At 41.7% G+C, this 27,210-nt stretch overlaps 1 protein-coding gene across 8 annotated transcripts in view; it reads left to right on the forward strand.

Moving 5' to 3' along the window:
* The window catches only part of LARS2 (leucyl-tRNA synthetase 2, mitochondrial), a 278,070-nt gene that overhangs the window by 213,245 nt on the left and 37,615 nt on the right, over positions 1 to 27,210 (forward strand). For 7 of the 8 annotated variants that reach the window (XM_079934198.1, XM_079934197.1, XM_079934196.1 and 4 more), the window contains 5 exons: positions 4,667 to 4,771; positions 7,574 to 7,689; positions 10,590 to 10,873; positions 14,629 to 14,727; positions 17,774 to 17,911. In XM_079934198.1, coding sequence (XP_079790324.1) covers positions 4,667 to 4,771; positions 7,574 to 7,689; positions 10,590 to 10,873; positions 14,629 to 14,727; positions 17,774 to 17,911 — 742 coding nt within the window. The remainder of the gene's footprint in view (positions 1 to 4,666; positions 4,772 to 7,573; positions 7,690 to 10,589; positions 10,874 to 14,628; positions 14,728 to 17,773; positions 17,912 to 27,210) is intronic. The other variant, XM_079934201.1, reaches the window with a different exon arrangement.

Genomic DNA, 27,210 nt, shown 5'->3' on the forward strand with positions numbered 1-27,210 from the left:
CTTCGCTGTGCTAACGTGCACTGTGACTGTCTACGAGGGGACGTCATGCAGCTCTCCTCACGCTTACTTGACCAGAGGACCCTGTTTCCACAGAGCATCCCTGGGACCTAGTTGCAAGCAGCACTGCTTTGCTGAGTTATGAACAGAGACTTTGGTCTGTTTTTCCATGGGGCGTGAAAGACCTGCCTTTTTTGCAGTGGGGGCCCTGAGAGCAGAGGGCAGCTTCTTGACTGGAATGTTTCCTTTGTAATTACTAACTATTAAGTTAGTAATCCTTTGTATCTTCTAAAGCATTTAGCTATGACTTAACCCCTGTATGAACTGCTTCAGTTACTTGGGATTTCTCCTTGGCTTCCTGCTTCATGTCACCAGCACATGACTAATGAGAAATGTGGAGAATGCTAGGCCTGGCCAAGAACTTTTTTCTAATTGAAAAACTGTCATAATAGACCTTTTATGTGGGAAAATGGAGGAAAATTCAACCCTTTAATGCAAGTACTCTACTTTTTTTTCATATTTTTCTTGTAATGACTTTATTGAGATATAATTCACATATCATAAAATTCACCCATTTAAAATGTGCAATTCAATGGTTTTTAGTATATCTACAGAGTTTTACAACCATCACCACTGTCAATTTTAGGACATTTTTATCATCCCCCAAAGAAATCCCATACCCTCTAGCAGTCACCCCCATTCCTCCTATTTCCCCCAGCCCCAGGCAGCCACTAATCTACTTTCTTTCTTTCATATAAATGGACTCATATGATATTTGTTCTTTTGTCACTGGCTTCTTTCATATAGTATAATGTTTTCAAGGTTCATCCATGTTGTAGTCAGTACTTCATTCCTTTTTATTTCAGAATATTCCATTGTATATACCAGATTTTATTTATCCATTCATCAGTTGATGGACATTTTGTTTCTTTCCACTTTCCAGCTAGCTGCTATGAACATTCGTTCAGATTTGGGCCAACCCAATATCTAGGAGTAGAGTTGTTGGGTCTTATGGTAATTCTATTTTTAACTGGTTGAGGAACAATGAGACTTTTTTAAAACAGCTGCTCTATTTTACATTCCCAGCAGCAGTACATGGGGGTTCCAGTTTCTCCACATCTTTGCCTATACTTGTTATTGTCTGTCTTTTTTTTATGGTCATGCTGGTGAGTGTGAAGCATTATCTCATTGTGGTTTTGATTTGCATTTACCTGATGGCTAATGGTATTGAGCATCTTTTCACATGCTTATTGGCCATTTATATATCTTCTTTAGAGAAACATCTGTTCAGATCATCTGCCCATTTTTTATTTAGTTGTCTTTATTATTGTAATAATTTTTTATGCTAGATACAAGTTTCTTATCAGATATATGATTTACAAAAATGTTCTCCAGTTCTGTGGGTTTTCTTTTCACTTCCTTGATGGTGTCCTTTGAAACACAGAAGTTTTCAATTTTGTTAAAGTCCAATTTATCTACTTTTTCTTTTGTTTTTGATTTTGGTGTCATATCTAAGAAACCACTGCCTAATCAAAGATCACAAAGATTTATACCTATGTTTCTTCTAAGAGTTTTATGGTTTTAGATCCTATATTTAGGTCTTTAATCCATTTTCAAATTAAGTATAATTTTTATATATAGCAAAGATAGGAGTTCAACTTTGTTCTTTTGTATGTGTCATAAATCTTTTAAATTCGTGTTCCCGCACACACTTATCTTAAAAATCAGACTGATTCTATCTTTATTTTTTGGTTTTTACTTAATGTGATATCAGAAAATATTTCTTTGTTTTTAGGCAGGCTTCCCAATTGTTTTTTTAATCCATACATAATATTCTGTCAACTCAAGTGTATCATAATATCCTAAATCTTCCCTATCATGTTGAACATTTGGCCTTTTTCATGTTTGGGCTATTATGGAGACAGCTCTTTGCCTCTATAGAATTACTTCCTTAGGAAACATCCCCAAGAGTGTGATTTTTTTTGGTCAAAGTTTATGAACCCTTTTCTAGTTCTGTTTGCAAGTTGCTTTAATTGGTTTCTGAAAGGGCTATATCAGTTTAGAGTGCTGTATTCAATGATATATGGCTTTCAGTGCAACTTCACAAACAGTGATGGTACCCTTCTAAAAGTTTTTCTTAACTTACCAGGTGAAAAATAATAATACTTCAAAATTACTTTAATTTCCATCTCTCTTTATAAAAATTAATTTGTGTTTTTAAAAATCTAGGTGATATATGTATATTATGTGAAATTTCAGAGGGTACTAACAACAGCAATGACAGTAGCCTCCTTACCCAACCACTTTTAATTTTGGGGGGAATTTGTTACTTAGGATATAAGTTCGATGGCTGTGACAGAGTCCTAGAAAAACAGTGACTAAAAGGACAGAAGTTTATTTCTTGCCCACGTGACATGTAGAGTGGGTATAACAAGTCTGCTTTGTGGGGTGGTTGGGGCCGAGGCTCTTTCTGTCTTCCTGCTCTGCCCCTCTAGGATGTTGCCCTTATCTGTGTGTTCCAGATTGTTCTACACTTCATCTGTGTCGCAGTAAGAAGGTGGTGGGGGAAGAAGGGCAGCTCCTTCCCTTTGAGAGCTTGACCTGCAAGTTGCTTCTACACTTAACCCCATGTCCATACCCAGTGCAAGTGAAGCTGAGCAGTGCTGCCATTAGCTACGCAGTCATGTGTCCAACTAAACATTCTATTGCTGAATCAGAAGGAGAGACAGATATGGTGTCAACTGGCAGTCTGTTCCACCGCCGTTTCTCTGGTATAGTCCGCCACATGTCTGTATAATATGCCTACACTGTTGTCTCTCCATTCACCAGTTCTAGACATTACCTAGTGACTTTTATTCTCACTCCACCACGCCTCACTGTCCATCCTCCTAATAACATACCATAATTGCAGAATTTGCAAATGTATACCTATTCTTTGAGAAGGGACCATATGGAATCAGAAATCTGGCTGTCCACTTTGAGGGTGTCAGCACTTCAGCAGCTCCAGCAGCAGGTGCCTTCCAGTCATGGTACCAGGGTGCTGGTTGAACGTCATCCCTAGAGACCCATTTGCATTGCATTTTCACTCTGTCCCCACCGTAACCCTGTCCTGTGCTTCCTGACACCCAAGGTGAAGGAAGATCGGAGCTGGCTTAGATGTTTACAGAGCCTATCTTTACCTCTCTGAAAAATAAATCCTAATTCCTAGGCTTTTTTTTTTTTTAAGGTTTTTCTGATGTGGACCATTTTTAAAGTCTTTATTGAATTTGTTACAATATTGCTTCTGTTTTATGTTTTGGTTTTTTGGCTGTGAGGCATGTGGGATCTTAGCTCCCCATCCAGGGATTGAACCCACACCCCCTGTGTTGGAAGGCGAAGTCTTAACCACTGAACCACCAGAGAAGTCCCCTAGGCTTATTTTAACTTTGGGGTTTGTAGAACATATTTTAGATAAATCTATATAAAGTCTTAAAACATAGCGGGTGTAAATAGTAATAGTTCATAAATTATAACTGTAGTTAATTGCTTATGTTGCAGAAGTACAAATGAACTCACTAATTGTTTACCACCTCTCATCCCTTCTTCCTTTGGGACTTTATTGGGGTCTTCATGCTTCCAGTCCTACATATATTCAGTGAAGATTCATGTATGTATGATTTATCTCACTGCTGCAGTAGTTGTAATAAGCTTCATTTAAGATGACACACTGTTTGGATAATTCCAAATTAAGTGTTTTATTATGACCACATAAATATTGGTCACCTGAGCCAAATATACTATGATTACATTTTCCTTTTTATATAACTTTCTGTTTTTCCTGAAGTTCATGGTGTCCTCATTTTTTTAATTTGCTTTGTGTTCTTTGAATTTCTGACTGTCTTCCCACATCCTCCCAGAAGCTCTTTAAAACTCCTCTCAAGTTTTCTACATATTCCACCCTGTCAGATAATCTATCCATCCCCTTTTTTTCCTGAAGATGCTTCCTGGGGCTCTCTGTCCTGCTTAAATCTGACCTGGTCATCCTCCAGGCTTCTGCATATCTGTCATCCTGGGACTTCTCTCTGTCTCTGCTCTGCAAATGTCCCTACCCTCTTTTCTTTGTTGGATCCTCTGTTTCCTAGATCCCATGTCTGTCTCTTTCTTGATTTACCCCTTCCTTTTGCTGGATCACAACCTCTGGTATCTCCTTAGAAATGGTACATGGGAAGGAACTGTTTTGTCCTTGAATGTGTGGAAATCTCCTCTCTGTTCAGTCATTTTCTCCTTTCCTATCCACTTCCATCTGTGTTATAGTTTAAAATTTCAGATATCTTTTAGTTTCACCATAGATAGATTGTTGTGCTTCTCATTCTTCTGTATACTTGAGGTACTTTTCAAAAGGAAAAGTGGGTGGTGGGATCATCTTTACTCCACCATCTGGAAAGTAAAAATGCCATTTTCATGTCTTTGGTTAGGAGTGCGAATGAATATTTTCATTTTTTTGTTTAATCTTTTGATTCTCCACTAGTGTGAATTATCTGTTAATACCTTCAAAGAACAAATTCTATAATAATTAGCACAAAAACACAGAAATTCTAAAGCTTATTTTTCTCACTTGTCTCCTCTGAGATTCAGATGGTGTTAGAGTCCCAGCAGATTGGTGTCCACAGTTGTTTGCTCTCATTTTCAGATTGCCTCACGCCCGTGACAGCTGTGAACATGCTCACCCAGCAGGAAGTCCCTGTTGTCATCTTGGCCAAAGCTGACTTTGAGGGCTCTCTGGATGCAAAAATAGGTAAGTAGCCATTAAAATGTAATCAGGATAGTGTACTTAGCAGGTTTAAGATCAAAATCCTAGCCTGGAAGAGCTGACTATATATTCCATGATCTGTTTTGCCTCTTTGTAAAAATGAATGTCCCTTCATTTCATCATCTCTTAGTTAAGCATCATATTTTGAAAACATATCAAGTATATTGCATCTTGCTAGTTGCTACTGAGAATAATGAAAAATGTCTGGCCCATGGATTTTGCCAGTAGAGCTAGTTGGTGAGACTTGCCTATACAATGTGGGGAACCATACAACTCAGATGAAAATCCAATTTCAGAATTCATAGAACCAACAGCAACTGCTGAGATGGGCGTTCAAAGCACACATGATCGATGTGGGCTGGGTTTTTGGTGAAGGCTTTGTGGAGGAGGTGAACTTCAGCTATGCAAGAAAGGGATCGTGAAATAGCAGTAAAATCGAAGTCATATTTAGAGCTGTAAATTGGATTTCCTTGGCGGCCTTACTCATTCCTAAGAGTTCTAACCTATCATCACTGAACAGGAAGTCTGGCATTGAACCGAGGTGTGAGACCTAATCATACCCCATCCAAGACCTGCCCTCAGGGTAGACCCGAGCAATCTCTACAGCTTTCCTGCTGTAGATTCCAGGCAGTCTCCAATGTGCCAGAACCTGCGGAGGAAGTTATTTCCACACTCTGTATCTCCTAGCACACAGAAGAAATAGCATTGCTTATTGAAATCATGGTTTTGCTCACAATTCTCAGATCCTTCTTTGGCAAACTGATTTGAAGAAACATCAACACAGAAAACAGATATTAAGCCACCCAAGTCATTCTCCTCTGACAATTTAAACCTAGAAAGTATGTTCCTTAAAGGAAATAATTCCTTCTATTACTTTAATGCATTTTATAATTAGTAAAATTCATTAATATAACCAGCCAAGATAAACAATAAAGGAAGCTCTTGTTGATGTGGCTTTTTCCCCTTTTTTTGTTGTTGTTGTTGTTTTAAAATATTAATTTATTTATTTTGGCTGTGCTGGGTCTTAGTTGCATCATGAGGGATCTTTTAATTGCGTCATGCAGACTTCTTAGTTGCCGCATGCAGACTCTTAGTTGTGGCCTGCAAACTCTTAGTTTCAGCATGCATGCAGGACCTAGTTCCCCACCAGGGATCGAACCTGGGCCCCCTGCAGTGGGATCGCGGAGTCCTACCCACTGGACCACCAGGGAAGTCTCCCCTTTTGGTATTTTGAGTCAAAGTACTAACAGAATATTGAGAGTTCTGAAGGATAAGGGAAAAAGAAAAAGGAAAATCTGATTTTCTTGGGTATGCATGGAAAATCATTTTTCCTGTTGTCTTGATTTCCCACACTTCTGTAATTAATGTTTTGTGAATTATTGGCTCTTGGCCTTCCAAGAAGAACAGAAACAAAAGTAAACAAGAGTTAAAGTGGTGTTTTCACCATCTCACCTGCATGATACAAATAGTTCACATTCTACTGAGGCCCACATGACCAACACAGTGGTCCAGAGTGGTCTTTATGTGATCAAATAAATTCTGTGGTTACAATGTCTCCATTCGAAGATTGCTCCTAGTTACTACAGACCACAAACTTTTGGAATGCAGTAAATGACTTTTTTCCCTTCTTGACCATGAACACTTTTCAGCAACCTTTATTGCTTGCCATTTGTCCTCACCCTTCAGTATCCTTCAAGTCCACTCTGAGAGTTTATTTGCTTCATTAGATGCTTTTCATCCATAATCTCAGCTGGAACACTGCAGAACTTTCCATCATACCATGGAGTTTTCCATCTTACCAAGGAACTTTAGAATGTGTGTCCCAAACATTAAATCACCCTTTTAGGGCAGCATTCCAGAGAGGTTGTTCATGGACATCTGACGTAAGCATTTTGTGTATTACCCTTAGTTTTATCTCTCTCAGTTGCTGCGTGATGTGTAGTGTCCACAAGGATGTCAGCAGTCTTGACAGTTGACCCTACAGCAGTTCTCAACCAGGGGTGATTTGCAGCAGGCAACATTTGGCAATTTTAGAAACATTTCTACTGTAGAGACCAGGGATGCTCTTCAACATCCTACAGCACACAGAACAGGCCCCCCAGCAAAGTTCAGAATGTCAGTAGGACCCAGGTTGAGAAACCCTGACCTACAGAACCAACAACTAAAAAGCCTGTTTGTATTAATTAGCTGAAGATGAAACAGCATGCCTTGGCCCTCTGGATGAGTGATTTACTTACATTCAACTCCATCTCCTCAAGGGCATATGTGGGTTGAAGAAGAAATGTCTGTTCAGAATGTACTGTTGCCTCTGGGAACAAAGCATAGTTTGAAGAAACACATTGGCCAGCTTTCCACTTACTGATCAAGCGGATTTTTCTGGGGCACTAGGAGCTGCTGGAGGAGTCAGCCCTGCTTCTCAAGAGAACTCCACTGCCCTGTGTCACTCAAAAGAGACACTTCCCCAGATGCTTGTGATTTACTATTTAAGTGACAGAAGCACCCAAAATTGTATATTTTAGAATTACAACTATTTTTTAAAAGAAACTAAGCAATGGAAAAAGACTTACGGGAAGTAGTGCCAATATGGTAAACTATTGTGTTAGGGTAGTGAGTTTCTCCAAGACTGTTCTCCATTTTCCCAATGAATATGATGTGGTTTTATAATTTCTGTGACTAAAATCTTTTAGAGTCTCCCTTGAGAAGCTAACGCTGAGTGTCAGTGCTGTCAATTATTTTGTGATTTGGCCATTTGCAAAGGAGACGTTTTGTGTTTCTTCCCCTAAACAGGAATTCCCAGCACCAGCTTAGAGGACACTGTCTTAGCCCAAACCCTGGGCCTGTCGTACTCTGAAGTCATTGAAACCATGCCAGATGGCACGGAGAGACTGAGCAGCTCTGCGGAGGTCGGTGCCCGTGGAGGTGGCCGAAGAACTTACTTATAAACTCAGGGCCTTGACATGAGCTTGATGACACATTTTCCTTTGGGTGCAAGTTACAACCTATCATTTCATTCATACCCACACTAACAGTCTTGCAGCCTCGTTTCTTAATCTATGAAAACAAAATAATATTCTTTTTCAAGATCTAAAAGCTTATCAGCTCCAAGTTGAACCTGATCCTAGGATAGTGTGGTTATCGAAGGAACTAAACTTTATTTTGTGAATCTTCTGCTTAAGAAAAATGACCTCTTCCAGGGAAACTGATTCCTTGGGACAGGTGACCAAAATTGGCTGTTCCTTTTAAGAGATCTCTGTTCTCCCCAGATTACTGACTTATTCCCACCTAAAGTTTGACTCATTTTTAGAAATCAGCAGAGAAGTTTTGAGTCATGTTTATTTGGTCAAGGTTGTCTCTTGCTAGGTGGTAAGTCTGACAGGATTTGAGCTCAGCCTTGATACCGACCTAGGCCAGAAATTATGATGGGAGAGGTAGGGTGAGGTGGGGAAGGGGGAAGTGGGAAATGGCTCAGACAGTGATTCTCAAACTTGAGCACACACCAGTATCACCTGGTGGCCTTGTTAGAACACAGATTCCCTGGCCCCCATCTGGAGATTCTGCTTCACAGTCCCTGATGCAACTGAAGAATTTGCATTTCTAACAAGTTTCCAGGTGATGCCACTACTGCTGCTGATCCAGGGACCACATTTTGAGAATCCCTGGGTTAGAACTTTGCCACCCAAAGTCTGGTCCCTGGACCAGCAGCGTTGGCATCACTTGTTAGAAGTGTAGACTCTCAGACCCCACCTGGTCTAGTGAGAACCCCATGTGATTTGTGTGCACATTAAAGTTTGAGAGTTCTGGTTTAGAGCACTCTTTCATAAACTTGGCTGCCCTTTGAGAACACCTGGAACGTTTTGAAAAATACTGATGCTTGAGTCCCACCCCAGATATTCTGATTTAATGGTTGAGGGAGTGGAGAGGACATGGATCGGACATCAGGAGAATTCAGTGCTCCCCCGGTGATTCTAATGTGCAGTAGGGCCTGGGAACTCCTGGCTTAACACAGTGATTGCAACCCGGCCATGTCTCAGAATCACCTGGGAGATGCTTACTGGCCCCACCTGGGTGATCCTGATTCCATTAGACCTGAAGATTCAGGTTTTTCAGGTTTGGGACTACCTGGCTATAGGATATCATGTATATAAAAAATAAGGGAATAGCCAGGTTTTTTTTCCTGTGTAAGGAGTGGCAATGTTTTCTGACCTCATGTTTGTGCCTTCACTTCATAAATTATATCCCCAGACATGAGTTATGTTTTAAGATACTGAACCTTAAACCCTTCTTAAGACTGTGTGTGAGCAGGTTTCTTAGATGTAGAGCAGAGCCAAGCCAAGGTGCCAGAAAGGAGACCCGGATAACCCTCTGCAGGGTGAGAAAGAGGACAGTCATGGCCAAAATTAGTCTTATGAATTAGCCAGAAAAATGCCCCCTCCTTAGTATAGGACTGAGCATTAATTACGCTCCCTGGCTTCTTTCAAATAGCTTCAGGTGGTCTGTTGAATCCTCTGGTGGCCCTAGACTGAATATCTAGACTGGAGGAATTCTTTCAATGGATGGAAGGAGAATGGATGGTGAAAGCCTCCATGAGCTTCTGGGATGTGAAAACAGTAATGCATTGAGAAGATAGACTTTCAAGAGAGCTTGTGATCACCTGCACCATAATTACATGATAGTGGGAGTGTAGGACAAAGAAAGTGCTCTCCCAGAGTGTAAGTGGTTCCTTGGTAGAGAGCTCGGTCTTCAGGACATTTCAGACGCTTAATGGAGAAGGCTGCTTTTGATAAACATAGCTGTACTTTCCTATTCTTTATGCCCCGTGGCTGTAACCTCATTGAGGTTAGGGGCAGATCAGATTTATCTTTGTGCTCCCAACGCCTAGCACAAGCCTGGCACCTAGTAGGTTTGTGGTACACCTGCACTGAACCAATTCCAAGGTTCCCACGATCCCCTTGTTGGCAAGCCATGCTGGCCCGATTCTTATCATTAGTTTGGTTCTCTCAAAAGTGTCCGGTGGGGCTTCCCTGGTAGCGCAGTGGTTGAGAGTCCGCCTGCCGATGCAGGGGACATGGGTTCGTGCCCCGGTCCGGGAAGATCCCACATGCTGTGGAGCGACTGGGCCCGTGAGCCATGGCTGCTGAGCCTGCGCGTCCGGAGCCTGTGCTCCACAACGGGAGAGGCCACAGCAGTGAGAGGCCCGCGTACCGCAAAAAAAAAAGTGTCCGGTGAACAGAGAATTCCTCTTTTCTGCTATGAGTGTCCTGCCCTGCTGTCTCTCACATGGGAGCATTTAAATACAAAAGGGGTGGTCCTTCAAGCTGAGGCCTCAGTTTGTTCCCCTGCTTGCCCGAATTCCTTCGGCTCTAGGATAATATGGAACTTTTCTTTTCTGGCCACCCCTGTCTCAAGAGGGGAGCAGTCATTAAAATAAATGTGCAGTTTTTCACTGGCAGCCGAATGCTGATATTTGCCTCTCTCTGTAGGTGCCACAGGGCTCTGGTGATAAGGAGAGCCCCAAACCAGAGCCCACAGTACTCTCAGGGGCCCCCCAAAAAGTGTTAATTTCTTTAACATCAGAAGAAAAAAGTGAACTCTTAAGGTCAAAAATTATATTCATCTTTATTCACCACTGTCATAAAATATAAGTTTTAATACTGTAAGGAGGAAGGTGCCCACAAAGGCAACAGAGAGTCACAATGTGGCCCTGCACAGACCACACAAAAAATGGCAATCCAGGGTGGTGGCATCAGGGTGGCAGCTCATTCTTACCAAGGGAGGAACGTGATCTCTCTCCTTCCCCTCTCAGTTCACAGGTATGAACCGGCCGGATGCATTTCTAGCCCTGACTCAGAAAGCCCGGAGGAAGAGAGTGGGCGGAGAGGTGACAAGTGATAAATTGAAGGACTGGCTGATCTCTCGGCAGCGGTACTGGGGCACGCCCATCCCCATGGTCCACTGCCCGGCCTGCGGTCCTGTGCCCGTGCCTCTGGAGGACTTGCCTGTGACCTTGCCCAGCATCACCTCTTTCACTGGCAAGGGAGGCTCCCCACTGGCCTCAGCTTCGGAGTGGGTGAATTGCTCCTGCCCTAGGTAAGAAACCACGTTCCCCAGCTGTGACCATGTCTGGTCCCAGACTTCCACTTGGCTGGAAAGAATAACATAGGTCTTAGGTCTTTTGCTATCTTTGAGAGAAGGGGCTGGAATCTGGGGCCCAGCCCCTGTGATGAGCGCCCCGTCCTCTCTTCTGAGCCGGTAGAAGCAGCAATGTCAATTCATATCTTTCCCAGAAACAGCTGATCCAACTGATGGAAAAGCTACACATTTTCATGATAGCTTTGGAAGAGACCACTTTCCTCCATTTTATATTCCAAAGAGCTTCTCAGAGATGAGAGAAAATGCCTAACGTTTTCCCACATAGTGACTGTGATAACAGTGGGGATTTTATCGCAAGTAGCAGAGTAGTAGTAGCTACGAGGACAAGTATGCTCAGGGGGTCTCATTCTTTAATATACTGAAACATACCATATCTCATTTCTTCTCATTTTGACAGTAGGATTATGTTTTCCTGTTAATTCACTGGCATGTCTCACATGTGATTTTTATGATAGCATTCCAGCTGATTAAACAAATAACAGATACCAAGCTGTAATATTTCCCTTCTTCCTTCTATGGAAAAGCCATTTTTCTCTGCCTTATAGATCATGATGGGGTTGTTTTAAAACAACTTAGTCCTCTTCTTAGCATCTCTAGGTCAGTAATTAGGTAACCATGTAGTGCAAGTGCATGGCTCAGAATGGGGAGTCGGACAGTAATGGCTTCAAGTCCTGGCCCTGCCTCTTCCCTAGCTGTGTGGTCTTGGGAAAGTCACTTAACCTCTCTGAGCTGTGATTCCCTTATCGGGAGCTAAAATAACCCCCTCGAAGGGATTTCAGAAGACGAGAATTAATGCATGTAACACTGCAGAGTGACACCTAGCAGACACTCTGTAACTGGAAATATTAGTGCCATCCTGCCCGGGCCTGCCAACAGTCCGCCCAGGTCCTCACCCAGGCGGTTCTGAGGTTTGAGATGGGGTTTGCAGTCAGGAACATAGGAAGCTCTGGGCCATTTTAGGGTATCACCCTCTTTGTTGATAAGCAGTGACAAAGGGTTTCCCTGCCGGAGACATCAGCAGCCTTCAGCCTGCCAGTTGTGGCAGCCAAGGGCCTTGGTGGTGGGGATAAGTTTTCCTACCTTGGCTGCAGATTCCTGGAGGGCAGAGCCCAGGGCTTGGTCTTGGTCAAGTCTCCCTGATGATTCTAATGAGCACGCAGGGCTGAGAGCCACTGAGCCCGTGTGGCCAAGCGGGACAGCATGGTGGTAAGGACCACAGGCATGAGTCCAGCAAAGGTGGATTCCTTCCCCTTGAGCTCTAAGACCTTGAGCAGATTTCTTAACCTCGCGGAACTCTAGTTACTCAACTGCAAAATGGGGACGTGAGTAGTGTCTACCTCATAATCCCCAGGGTTACTAGGGACTAAATGAGATAATGCCCATGAAGCATTTGGCTTAGTGTCTGCCACCCAGTGTTAGTATTTTTACTCTTGGAGCTAATAATGGTAATAACGTTGTCACCATTACCATCATCTGTCCATCCCACTTACCAAGTAGCTTCTTCCATGTAATCCAGCTTTTAGTGTCAGCAAGAAAACATGTTGGTTGTCTTCAAGTCCAACATGACCTTTAAAAAGAAAATCAGCATGGCAAGTTTTAGTCAGATATTAGTCCTATTATCAGTTGAATCCTACATTTTCTTCCTAACTTGTGTGGGTGCCCTAATGGTGAGGAAGAAGAAGTAACAGTTACCTTCTAATTATTTCCCAAAATAGTATGTGTTCTGGTTGATTGCCTTCCAAATAAAAAGACCTGGATTTTATTTATTTAATTTTTAAATTATTTTATTATTTTTTGCGGGCGGCGCGTTGGGTCTTTGTTGTTGCATGCGGGCTTTCTCTAGTTGCAGTGCGTGGAGGCTACTCTTCGTTGTGGTGCACAGGCTTGTCATTGCGGTGGCTTCTCCTATTGCGGAGTATGGGCTCTAGGCGTGTGGACTTCAGTAGTTGTGGCTCACAGGCTCTAGAGCTCAGGCTCAGTAGTTGCGGCGCATGGGCTTAGTTCCTCCGCGGCATGTGGGATACTCCCGAACCAGGGCTCAAACCCATGTTCCCTGCTTTGGCGGGCGGTTTCTTAAGCACTGCACCACCAGGGAAGTCCCCTGGCTTTCATTTAGAGATGCACTGTAGGAAACAGGACTAGGGTTCCCTTGGGGCTCTCTCCGATAAGCTCCTACCCCAGGGACCACCACTCTTCCCAGTGGGAGGCCCCCTGACTGAAATGAGGAGGCCCCTGGGAGCCCAGAGCCCTGCCAGATCTGGGCTCCTGTGCTCTCTGCTGAGCCACTTCCATTTAATAAGCAGAAGATGGGGAGTGGCTGTTTCCTCCAATAATATTCGGAAAGCCAGTATGAGCTATATCACAGATGCAACATATAAAGGCACCCCTTCTTTTATTTTTAAATTAAAAACAGACTGAAGCCCTTGCATGCTAACTTAGCAGAGGATTCATCAGTTCCTCTTGGGGTTCCTCATCCCCCTCCTCAAATTCTCCAAGAGCCCCCGAGGACCCATACTGCCAAAAGGGCAGCATTTGGAGAGGTGGTTGGTCCCACTTCATGCCTCAGAAGGGAGAGCCTGGAGTCTGAGCCATGTTCTCCTGCTGTGGCTTCTCACGGCCACAAAGGGTTCCTGCTAATAGCTGTCGGTAGCTGGCTCACCCCATCCCCTGCTGTTCCATGCCTCTGGGGGGTCTTCAAGGAAGCCAAGCACCCTCCTTGGCCAGGCTTGGCTCAGGGTACTCTCTCTTGGCTTCCCAGAAGTTGTGGCTTTTGGCTTCAGTCCCACAGGGCCATCACCCTACCAACATGTTTCAAAATTGGTTCAGCAGTTAGGTGTTTGTGGAACCTTAGTCCTCCCCAGGCATCTGCATGCCTAGGATGAGGATTGCTTTTTCTTTTCAACCCTTTACACACCAGGCATCTCACTTCATTCACTTTCTTGAACAGTGGGGCTATCTTCACCCTTCTATAAGGAAGCTTCCTTTAGGCAGTGGTGTGTTGGAAAGTGTGTACTAAATAGCTCTCTGGAGGGGAGCTTCTCATTTGTAGTGTTAGCCCATTTCTGTGGTATAGGTACTTCCACCAAGGGCTAATTTCAGACCACCAACTTGGCATCATTTGTCCCAGAGTTGGGAAGCGATCCCAACAGTTAGTCCTCACAAGCTGGTATGAGGTGGCTCCAGCACGCCTCTGCCTTTGGGCTCCCAAGGTGATTTATCTTCCTAAGGTCACCTCTCGTGGGTTTCTGCTCCCCTTACCCAAGAGACAGAGATAGAAAAAAACCCCAAGTTCATTTTTCAGCACAGTATCTCACTACATTTGGTTTTCAGCTTTTCTTCATAAACTGATTTGCCTCATAAGGCTGAAGGCAATCTTGATATGCCTAAAAGAGAAGTGAATGCAGTAAAGAGACAAGATTCCTGTTAGATATTCTACCATGTTAAATTCAGAGAAGTACAGAATAGGGCTTTTAGTTGTTGAAGATTTAAATGTTTATTTTGTAAGTTTCTTTAAAACATCATGTACTCTGCAGTACAAAGAGAGTCCACACTGTGAATTATCTTTTCATGATGGAGCATTGTTCTTATGACATTTTAAATTCATAATGATTGTCATAGCTTTCTCAAAAGCTGGTGGAAAATGCATTAATATTTAAAAAGAAACCAATCGATGAACTTCATTTATTTCTTAGGTGCAAGGGAGCAGCCACGAGAGAGACAGATACGATGGATACCTTTGTTGATTCTGCTTGGTACTACTTCAGATATACCGACCCTCAGAATACTCAGAGGTAAAGAAAGCCCTGCTGAATTCTTGAGCATGTGTCAGTCTGGGTCTTCCAAGAAGCAAACACCAAGATGGAATTCGATGGGCAAGAGATTTATGGGGGCAAGTGCCTCTAGGGAATAAGGAGGTGAGGGAGCAGGAGTTGGCAGGGCGAGCCCTTGACTGTGATGCTGGTCTGACACCTGTGAAAGGAGAGGGCGGAGGTAGGAGGATGGCGTAGGAAGAGCCTCAGACCGCAGTGCAGCTTGAGAAAGTCTCGAGCAGGCTGACGGGAAGCCTCAAGCAAAGCTTGTCCATTAGAGAGTCTCAAGTCAGGAGGAAACGCCTGCTGTGGTCCGCTCCCTATAGGAGGGCATGGATTGTGTGAACACTCAGTGGCTCCAAAGACAGAAGAGCTAGAAGCTGTTGATCAATTGTGCTCTTTGAAACAGGCTCTTGTAGGGAGTGTGTTCGATTATTAAATTAGATTCTTCACAGCCAAGTAAGTCCCAGGTACAAGAAAAATGAAAAGCAGAAAAAGGAATGAAGTGCTAATACCCTCGTTGGCCCTGTGGTGAACTGCATTTATGCAGTTGTAAAGGTGTAATGTTACTTACTTAACTGAAAGTAATGATGTAACTATTCAGGGAGGATAGGAGGGTAGGGAGTGTGAGAGAGCTGAGAAGCATGACTTCTTAGCACATACAGTGCTAGATAATCTCCAAAATTGACAAACGAACAAAGAGTATAAACATTTTTTAATAATTGCCAGAAAACACAGCTGAAAGAATTAGAAGTGGCTAAGTGACAGGTGAGGGGTGGGAGGGAGGTTAGTGAAGGAATGGGGCTGGAGACCACTGTTTTAATTATAAAGCTTTTGGTACTATTTGATTTTTTTCAGCTATGTGCATGTGCTTCTTTGACAAAAATAAATAAATAAGGGAAAGAGAGCAGTAGGTAGATAGGTAAAGAAGGAAATGAGAACAAAAGAAAACTGGTACAGAGCACAGGAAAACCACAGACACTGTGCTTCAAAGACCTTGCCAGCTTGCTCTTGTCCATGGGAGAACAATTATACTGAAACCCCATAGTCCACGTATGAAAATGCCCCCATTTCCTTCGTTGGTTGTAAGATAATATATTTCCAGGGAGACAGGCGCTCCTGCCTGCCCTGCAGTCCTGCGGATCTGTGATTTGAGTCGAGGCTGTGCAGAATGAGCAGGATCCGGAGTAAATAGTAGCTGGCAGAGGCAAGAAAGGATACAGGGCGACTGCTGTGGCTGGGAACCACCAGGGCAGCCCCGGCTAACCCACAGAGGGGCCCCTCTTCTGGGTCTTCCTTCTAGAAGGGGCTTTTGGTGACTTCCAGTTAGGAAGAGCTGCCTTAGAATGCAAGGGAAATCAGGCTCTCCACCTCTCAGAATGCTTCAAGGGAAAACCTTCTTACAGATGAGACTCCAATTTAATGATGGGACCCTTAGCTGGTGAGAGGTATGTCCCGAGACCTTCACAGCCCCCAGTTTGGGAATACCACGTATCACATCATTTCCTTTGTAAAATGCTGCTGTTTATTTCCATGCTGGCTTGCATTCTCACTAGGTGGTTTCCAGGAAAGATCATAGATCCCATCTCACTGCTCAATTTATTTCAAACTTACTTTCAGGCCGAGTACCATTCTTGACTTCCCTTGCTTTTCTGTCACCTGCATGAACAGTTAGATTTCTCTGGGGAAGCATTTTTCACAAAGAAACATTATTTAAAATTTTATCAGAATTCTGGCATAGTAACTGGAGGAGAGAAAAACAAGCTGCCTTAAGGCAAACACATGGTGTTTGGCCAGACCCACCTGCTGAGCGCCAGGGAAAAAAAGTACCTTGAGGTGTGGGGAAGAGAATTCACATATATGTGAAACCATGGAGTGTATACACACACACATACACACAGTGTACACACACACACACAGAGTGTACACACACACGGAGTGTACACACACACGGAGTGTGCACACACACGGAGTGTATACACACACAGTGTACACATATACACACACACACACACACACACACACACACACACACAGAAAATAAAGTGAGTGGCATTTCTTTTCCTCCCTAGCATCCATTAGGACTAGGGAACGATGCCTCCAGTGAGGAAGCCTTTCTTTTAGGACCTCTCTTGACTAAAAAGTATCTATTAGGTGACAGAACTAGGCTGTTTCATGTTAATTACTCCAAGTATGCTCAGTGCATTCAGGAAGCATATGCAGGCTCTTGCTGACTATCTGCATTTTGAGGCTGCTCTAAAAATAAGATTGAATTTCTGTTTTATTTATTTATTTATTTTTTGGTTTATAAAATGTAATTTTATGTTACTCTGCTGTTACATAGGGCATAACATTTTCACAAGGCATTTTTGGGACTACAGTCGATGATTATTAGCAACATACAATAGTGGTCCAACTCTCTAACAATCACCAGACAAACTGGACACCCTCTCACATGTGCACAAATCTGCATGGAAAAGTACTAATTCTAGACTTGGACTTGTGTACTTTATTTCCCCTTTCTAGTGTGTGAAGAAATGACATGCATGTCATTTCTTAATGCACTAGGAAGGCAAATGAATTTCTGTCTTAAAATGAACTTTTAGTGTCTGCATGAGAGTCTCCATTGTACGTGCCATATTGCCCTCTATTGGTAAGAACTCAAAAATCTTGATTGTCTATGGTAATAAAAATTAAAATAAATCCAGATAGTCAAATATGCATTGTTCAGAAATACACTTTTTGCTGGTATGTTTTCCTTTTGTCCTCATTATATATGAAAATCACATTTGTTAAAATATGTCAATATGGCTTCTGAAACAGTTTTTATAAATTTCATAAATTAACACTGCTCTGACATTTTTCTCCTTTGTTATATAAGCTTCTCTCATTATATTTTAATAAGAAAATCACTGTTTTTCTCTGACATAATTTATTTCAGGGAATATGCAAATTATGATTGGTCTAATTTATGCAATTGTGACAAAGCAGGGTTTTTTTTATAAATGACCATCTCTTTTCCTCCCAGCCCTTTCAGCACAGCGTTGGCAGATTACTGGATGCCTGTGGATTTGTACATTGGAGGGAAAGAACATGCTGTCATGCACTTGTTCTATGCAAGATTCTTTAGTCATTTTTGCCATGATCAAAAAATGGTCAAGCACAGGTGAGCATTTATACTGCTTTGCAAAAGAATTCAGTTCCTTGAACAGCAACTGAAGGCAGGTGTTGGTTCTTCTGAAGCAAGGTAAATATATGTGGCAGAAGAACTCTGTTTTTCAAGCATACTTTAGAGGTCATTGTCAGCCTTAACCACTGGAAGTCCATTTATGTTGCTTAGTCAGTTCTAGCCCGTGGTGTTTGCCTGCTTGCATAGGATCTTCCCTTCAGCTTTTCTCTGTTGAACTGAGTTAAGTAGTTGAGATTTTCGCTTGTGAGGCAGAGAAGAGTGGTTCATAATGTCACACAGCTTTTTATAGCTTCTCATGTGAGGTAGTGTTTATCATATGGTCCCTTGGTGTAAGCTATGTTTCCAAGCTTGACTGAATCCTGTCTCAATATGTCATTCTGATAAAATGGATTAAAAACTAGGGATCACATTGTAAATCCATTGATAAATTCTTTTCTTGTTGGACTATAATATATTGCCCATCATGTTCAGAAAGATGTGTGTGTGTGCTTTTTTCCCATGAAATGTATCATATATATGTATATATAATATATATATTATATAATATGTATTTAATGTATTATACAATTTAAAAAATAAAATGAACATCCATGCACCCCCTCCTCAGATTAGGATATAGAGTATTACAGGTCCTTAGATTACCCAGGGAGCCCTCACTAATCAGATCATCCCCCTTCCTACACCACCCACCCCTCCCCCATACAATCCCTATCCTGAATCTTGAATTATCATTTTCTTGCTTTTCTTAAATGTATTACTTCTTTATATATATATATATATATTTATTTATTTATTTTTGGCTGTGTTGGGTCTTCGTTTCTGTGCGAGGGCTTTCTCTAGTTGCGGCGAGCGGGGGCCACTCTTCATCGCGGTGCGCGGGCCTCTCACTATCGTGGCCTCTCTTGTTGCGGAGCACAGGCTCCAGACGCGCAGGCTCAGTAGTTGTGGCTCACGGGTCTAGTTGCTCCGTGCCATGTGGGATCTTCCCAGACCAGGGCTCAAACCCGTGTCCCCTGCATTAGCAGGCAGATTCTCAACCACTGCGCCACCAGGGAAGCCCATACTTCTTTATATATTTTTAAACAGTATGTGTTGTTTAGTTTTCTGTGTTTGAACTTTGTATAAGTAGAATCATATTTCATGTATTCTCTCTTGCTTCTCTTGCTCAGCATTTTTGGGGATTCATCCATGTTCCTGCATGGAGTTCTGTTTCATTCGTGATTCACTGCTATCTGGTATTCCATTACATGGAATGGGATTTCTAATACAGAGCTCAGTTTATGTCTATATCACCATTAATGGTCCTTGGGCTGTTTTGTGCAATTAAGAACAAAACTGCCGTAAGCATCCCGGTACGTTTCCTGACATACGCGTGTTAACAGTTCTCTAGGATGTGTACCTGGAGTAGGATTAGGGTAACCACATGTTCAGCTTCACTAAGAAATGCCAGACCGTTTTCCAAGTTGGTTACATAAACCTACACTGGCACCAACAGAGGTGAGGGTCCTATCACTCAAGATCTTCATCATTACAACGTATAGTACAGCCATCCCTGTGTATCTGCGGGGGATGGGTTCCAGGACCCACCACAGATACCAAAATCTGTAGATGCACAATTCTCATAGTCTGCCCTCCTTATCCATGGGTTCCACATCCTTGGATTCAACCAACCTTGGATCATAATCACAGAGGGCTGACTGTATTATCTAACTTTTAAAATTTTGTCAAACTTGTGGTTATATAATGGATCACTTTGTGAGTTAAATTTGAATTTAAAGACACTGCTTACTTAATGAAGTTTAGCATATTTTTATTATGTTTATGGACTTCTGTGTTTCCTCTTCTGTTAAATCCCTATTTGTGTCCTTTGCCCTTATTTCTTCTGGGTTGTTTTTTATCAATTGTAGGAGTTCTATAAATATTCTGGATGCTAATCCTTTATCAGCTATATGTATTGCAATATTTTTTCCCGGTTTTTGGCTTGTCTTATTTTTATGGTGTCTTTTGATGAACAGAAACTTTTTTTTTCTTTAATAATTATTGTGCTCTTTTTTTTTTTCATGTCACACATGGATTTCATGTATCTTTTTATATCTTTATTGGAGTATAACTGCTTTACAATGTTGTTAGTTTCTTCTGTACAACAAAGTGAATCAGCTATATGTATACATATATCCCCGTATGCCCTCCCTCTTGAGCCTCCCTCCCACCCTCCCTATCCCACCCCTCTAGGTCGTCACAGAGCATCGAGCTGATTTCCCTGTGCTATGCAGCAGTTTCCCACTAGCCATGCGTTTTACATTTGGTAGTGTATATATGACAGTGCTATTCTCTCACTTCATCCCAGCTCTCCCCCGCCCCCCACCCCGTGGTCCTCAAGTCCGTTCTCTACATCTGTGTCTTTATTCGTGCCCTGCCACTAATGATGAATAGAAACTCTTAATTTAATGTAGTACATTTTAATAATCTTTTCCTTTATGGCTACTGCTCTTAGTGTCTCAGTACCTTTAATGGAACAGTCCATCCATTTCCCCACTGATCTGCAGTGCCCTCTCCATTATAAATCCAGTTTTCATATATATGCAAGGGCCTATTTATAGGGTCTTTATTTTGTCCATTAGTCTATTTGTTTTTTGACTATAATTGGACCTTTGTTCTTCCATATAATTTCAGATTTAGCTTGTCAAATTCCACAGAGATTATCTACTGGGAGTTCAACTGTAATTGCATTGGATCAACATACTTACTAATATCTTTTTTCTCTTCCTACTTGCATCTCTGACTTTAACATCTGAAATCATTTCCCTTTTATCTGAAATACATACTCTCCCTTATACTGAAATATATCTCATGTTTTTTAGTGAAGGTCCATCTATTATTATTTATCTAAAAATACATTTATTTCAACCTCATTTCTTAGAGTTTGCCAGCTCAATAACACAGTTAAAACATTTTATACATGTTTTATATCTTATCTGACTTTTTTACTTGTTTTTCATCAGGACAATGATTCAGGCTCTCTTGTCTTCCATACTGCCTGGAGCATAGTTCCTGGGATTTTTTTTCAGTTTTTGCTGTGTTTTGTTTTTTTAATACAACAACCTTTAGAATATTTTTTAGTTGCAGAGAAGAAAAGGGGGGGAAAATCTGGTTATCTCCTTGTCCAGATAACTTCATGTTAACAATTTAAAAATTAAGTAATGAAAAAGTAATACATCTAAGGTTAAAATTTAAAAATTTAACAGCACAGAAAGTGAACATTGAAATCTCCCTCTCTGCATCCCACCCTCTACCCACCTCCTCAACCTGTTAAATTTCTTTTGATTTCTTCCAGAAAAATATTTTGCATATCTCCATATTTCTATTGATATATTCATTTTTAAATGTTACATATATATATATATATGCCTTTTACATTTTTGATATAATATATCTCAGTGGTCGTTCTACATCAGCATTTACAATTTATGCATAGTATTCTGTCATGTGGATATACCATAATTTATTTAAGCAGTCACCTAATTTTCTAATTGCTATTAAAAAAAAAAAAAGTCCAATGATGCTCTTTATCTATATGCTTAGCAGGCATTTGGGATCATATCTGTAGGTTCAAGTCCTGACACTGGAGAATGCTGGGTCAAAGAATATGTATTTTTAAATTTTTGATCCTTAAAAAATATATTACTTCTGGAACCTCTGTAATGCAGACTAAAATCCAGTTTCATTAAAATGAAGTACCTTGAAAGCTCCGTCCCTTTTCACCCCATGCTCAGACCTGCTCCCTCATTCTGTGCATGCATACATGGATTAAAAGTCTACAGAAAGCTAATTTAGGATATAAATTAAATGCTTAAAATAATTTCTTCTCATTAGTCCCAGAGACCTTCATGTGTAAAAATTAACCCATCTGCATCAGAAGGACTAAACACATTAACAGTGTTAATCTTCAGAGAAATAAATTACAGTCATCCCTTGGTATCCATAGGGGATTAATCCCAGGACCCCCGAAGATACCAAAATCTGAGGATGCTCAAATCCTTCATACCAAACGGTGTAGTATTTGCATATAACTTACACTCATTCTCCTGAATGTTTTAAGTCATTTCTAGATAACTTATAATACCTAATACGGTGTAAATGCTATGTAAATAGTTGCCTGGGTGTACCAAATTCAAGTTTGCTTTTGGGAACTTTCTGGAATTTTTCTTTTCTTTGAATATTTTTGATCTACGGTTTGTTGAATCCACGAGTGTGGAACCCACAGATAAAGAGGGCTGACTGTCGTTAAAATGTTTGTAACTTGGATTATAGAATTTACCATTCTGCCTTGCATTTTCTCTACGGAAACTTCATTACCTCACTAGATAAAGATTACCCTGGAGGATGGAAACTGTGTTCTGTTACTATCACAGTCTCATGGACATTATATATTCTCAGTGAATATTTGTTTAAATAAGTTGAGGTTAACCCCTTGATATAAACAGATAAAAGTTTATGTTGTTCAAAGGAAATGTTCTTCTTGGGATAAGGAGAGTTGGATAGAGAGAGATTTAGTTCAAAGGCCAAATACAACATGAGAAATATTTCCTTCTCATGTAGGTCTAGAAACAAAGACCATAAATGGCTTCTGGCTCCTTAACAGTAGGGCACATTTCTCAGCTTTGGAACAATTATTTGTAGAAGTAATGAATGAGTAAATAAATTATTCAACGGCTCACTAATTTAAGGTGTAGGACAGGCCCTGGCTACTTTTCTGATTTCTTTACAGTGTTTTAAAACTATAGTCAAGGAGGAAAAATGTTTGTAGCATTCCGACATAATTTAAAATACAGTTTTGGATGTGACTTGTTTCTGTTCAGATAAATTTCTAATTTGCAAATCCTCAAGGGCCACCTGGTATGTGCCTTACCATCAACTTTAAGGGACAGCTGTATGGTATAAATGGAAATAGACCTAGGCAATATATTTTTTTAATTCTTCACAAGATGGTATGTTCTATTCCATGCCCTCCCACCCCCCAAAAAGAGGGAGATTTATTTTAAGTATTTAGAAGGCTGACTTTTTTGAGGAAGGTGCAGAAAGTCATCTTATTTCTGTTTCTCAGCACAGTTGTCAGAATTACTCCTGTTACATTACATCAGGGCAACAATAGCCTCTGAAAACTATTTCTGAGTGTTACCTGTTTATCAGAGGTGTTTTGGTAAACCACTTGGCCTCAGATGAAATGAAAATCATCTACTTTCTGTGATGAGTAATTCAGAACTCTCTGATTAAACATTTTTTAAAGCCTCCAAACAATTTTATCAAGCTGGCCTAAGAGGAAATTTTGAAACCTGTCAACCTTATGTGTGTATTTCTCTCTGTTTATTAGCTATTTTTCCTGAAATGTGTATAAATTGGAATTTCATGTCCATTTCTGTATTCTTTTTGATTAGCGTTGTCATTTCAGAAGGGATTTGAGACTACAACTGTTCACTTTTGTTTTCATTTCTCAGCCACGTGGCCACTGTCTCAAGTAGTAGCTCTGGACTGGGAGTCCAAAAAACCTCTGTCCCGAGATCACATGGGCCTGTAATTAGCGGTGTGGACAAGAGACCTAACCCCTTTGGTTCTCAGTGGCCTCATAGGTTAGGGATTCAGTCACCTCTGAGCCCTCTTTTCACTCTATGATTCTGGTTAAATGTCTTCAAATATCAATATAAAAGTAAAGGTTTATGTAGATTTAATTATCTTCCTAGTTCCTAAAAGAGCCCTGGCCCTTTCTTTCATCACTGGTACATTTAGGTCTGCAGTTTGAACTTTCAGAAGGTCTCTTTACCCTTTATAAGAAACTGGCCTCTGGGTTGGGTATGCCATCACATGGGACAGCGAGTGCCTTTATTTTGTGTCTGAAACACCAGGTTAATGATTAAGCTGGAATTGATGTCAACAGGAAATTTGCAAAAGGAGAAATACAAGTGACCAATAAACATACTATAAAATGTTTATCTCTCTAGCAGCAAAAGGAATACAAAATAAACAGCAGTGAGGTACTGTTTTCCGTATAGCATCCCAATGAGAACAGCTCTCTCATATACTACAAGGCAATTGCGAACAGGCTTCATGAAAAGCATTTTGGCAGTATATAGTGAGAGCTTTAAAAATAGTCACACTTTTGGACACTATTTGCACTTCTAGAAATCTATCCTAAAGAAATAATCAGAAATGCAAACTTATACAGCAAAGCGTTCCTGTATTACTTCAAGTAGCTAAATACCCTGAACCTAACTGCTCCAAAATGCTGAGAAAGGGCAAAGTATACCCCATCTTAGGGAGGATTCTTGTACAAAGAATGTTGAATAACATGGAGAAATACATCTTAGTAATGAGAAGTGAAAAAAGCAAGATAGAAAATTGTAGATAGTTTGATTATCTCTGTCTTTATATGTACACACATACCAATACACATACCCAAAGCAAGAGAAAAGACTAGAAAAAATTATGTCAGCGTGCTAACACTATTTTTCTCTGGATGATGAGCTTATTGATGATTTTATTATTTTTTAATGGATTTTTTTCCAGATGTTATCCAATGATTATGTAACTTTATAACAGAAAATAAAGCAAAGTCGTTTACAGTTTATATTCTGAAGCAGGGAAGTGCACTGGGCCTGCCAGTGTGAGTATGAGGTTGGCACCAGTCTTGGCTGCTCGTCACCAGGATGCTGGAAGGCACAGAGGGGCACGCTCGGTGGGGGTACGTGTCTCTGTTCATCTCCACTGAACTGGGATCAGGAAGCCTTTTCTCCCCCTTTGTGAGAGACAGCTGTAACACGGAATCTTGTCAGTTTTTGTTCTTGCTCTTTCATACAACTCAGACACTAAATTCCCTGAATCGACTTTCTCCCTGCAGTTCGCAAACAATAAAGAGCGGGGGGTGTCGGAAGCTGCTGCTCCCGTGCTAACAGCCACCTGCTGACCATTGAGAGCTCAGCAGGCCCCCATCCGTGGTCCGGGGAACTTTTTCTGATCACACCAGAAATGGAGCTATTGGGAAAAGGCAAAGGAAGAGAAGAAAAGCCTTACTTGAGTCTCGCCGTAAGGCTAAGGCTTCCTTCCATGCCCCTGGCTGGCTGCTAGGAAATGGAAACCGTGATATTTTAAGATGAGCCATGTCTTGATACTTAGAAACGGGCTAATTATGTGAACATGATGGTCCTAGACTCAGGGCAGGGATGAAGAGCAAGGTGAACTTAGTCTGAAAAATCCCAGTTAGAAACTATTTTCAGAGATCCATGGCTTTCTGTTTTCTTCTTTTCAGATCTATAGTAGCCGCCTGACCAGGCAGGAGAGTGGGTAGCAGGCTCTCCAGGTCTTCTTAAGTAGGGAAATGTCGTCTGCAGTGACTAGTTAGGGCTCTGATGGATCCTGAGATTCTTTTAGCCCATCTTCGTTAATGCATTCCTTTATGCAGTGAGTTTTACAAGGGTGCTTAAAATAGCCTATCTATGTTCTGAAATTCCTTGTTAATCCTAAGAATTAGTGACCTTCCTCCCTCCCTCCCTTCCTCACACCCACCCTCCCTTGCTTCCTTCTTTCCTTCCTTGAACAAAGGTGCCTTTCAATGACCAGCAGGTATTCATTGTAATTTCTGAATTAGTGCAGTCCAAACTATCAAGGAAACTGAAGATTCCGTCCCTTTTCATCATTCTGATTGCATATAGCTGTGCTGTGGTACAAAAAAAGGTAATCCATCTCTAGGGGTGGTATTGAAGGAGTGAGAAGAAAGCTGGCTCAGCAAAGAGCACAAATTTGTATTCATGAAAGTGAAACCATCTAGGCCTTCCTCAAGGCAGATGCCCTGCAGAACGCCTCTACCTTTAATGGCTTCAGAGTCAGAAGGGGTTTGTTGGTGGTTTACAGTTACAGACTTTTCACTTTCTTCTTCTTGTTTTTAATTTAATTTATTTTAAAAATCACAGAAGTCATGAATATGCATGTACCCTTAGCTTAAAACTTCCCGGGCTTCCCTGGTGGCGCAGTGGTTGAGAGTCCGCCTGCCGATGCAGGGGACACGGGTTTGTGCCCCGGTCCGGGAAGATCCCACATGCCGCGCGGAGCGGCTGGGCCCGTGAGCCATGGCTGTTGAGCCTGTGCGTCCGAAAAAAAAAAAACTTCCCAATTTTGCTGTTCAGGGAGACGCTGCTTTGGGAAAGATCCCCGGTGTTCTCCTTACTTGCTGCCAGTAATGATAAATCCTTCCTTCTCTTGAAAAATAACTAGCTAAATAAATAAGTAAATAAATATCGTAGAAGGACAAATGCATGTTTAAAAAAATTCAAACAAGACGAAAGTGCATTAATACTGTCCACCCCCCTGTTCCCCGGTTTGTGTATTTGTTGTCCAGTTTTCCCTTCAGAGGGAAGCTTGGAGGAGGGCTGTTGAGAAAGGCCCAGGAGCTAGAGTGGGTGGGAGCAGTGACCAGGGAGATGGTGGGCGGGTGGGTCCCTGGGACATAGCTTGGCTGGACAGGTGTCCCCGGGCTCCTTCGGAGGGGTCTGGGACCCAGGTACATGGCCTGGTCATGTTGGTCCCTTGCGGGCACCAGCAGCATGACCCACCCAAAGTGGAGGAGGGTACCACCTACAAGAGAAAGTGCCGTTTGCACTCCTGACCTTGCTGGAAATGCCTCCTTTTACCTTCAAATGGAGGAAAGTAGAAGCTTGGGTGCCCAGGCGTGGCCATCATCTTAACCCAGTGGAGAAGTTGTTCCCAGACTTTAAAAACATTCACTCTTCATTTTCTTCTAAAGCTCCCTGCTATACACAGTCATTATGATGCGTGAATAACTTGTTTGCTTATACAGGTTTGTTCCCAGGTACCATTTGTTGAATGAATGAATGAATGAACAAATAGAAAATACATTAGTTACATTGTTATGAATCTGAGTAATGAACCTGGCAATGTGGTGTCATCTCTGCTCCAGAAGGACTAGACTCGAAGTCTAGCAGGGCCCTTGATGTCCCCTTGTCCCCCATTCCCATGTACCGTGCTTCTCTATATCACACTTCATGCCTCCTCCTTGTGGTGGTGGCGATTTATGACCATGTCTTGGGCCGCCCATTTTACTGTAAGCTCTTTGATTAATTTCAGAGGGCTCTGTACCCAGTTGCCGCTCAAATACAAATGTGACTCCTCTTTCTGGGCCAAACTACACCTGAGGATGGATAGAATAAGAACCAGCTTCCCAGAGCCCTTTGGCCCTGGAAGAGTGGAGGGAGAATCACTGGGGGGTG

Source organism: Stenella coeruleoalba (genome assembly GCF_951394435.1).
Source record: "Stenella coeruleoalba genome assembly, chromosome: 10".
Taxonomy (NCBI): Eukaryota; Metazoa; Chordata; class Mammalia; order Artiodactyla; family Delphinidae; genus Stenella; species Stenella coeruleoalba.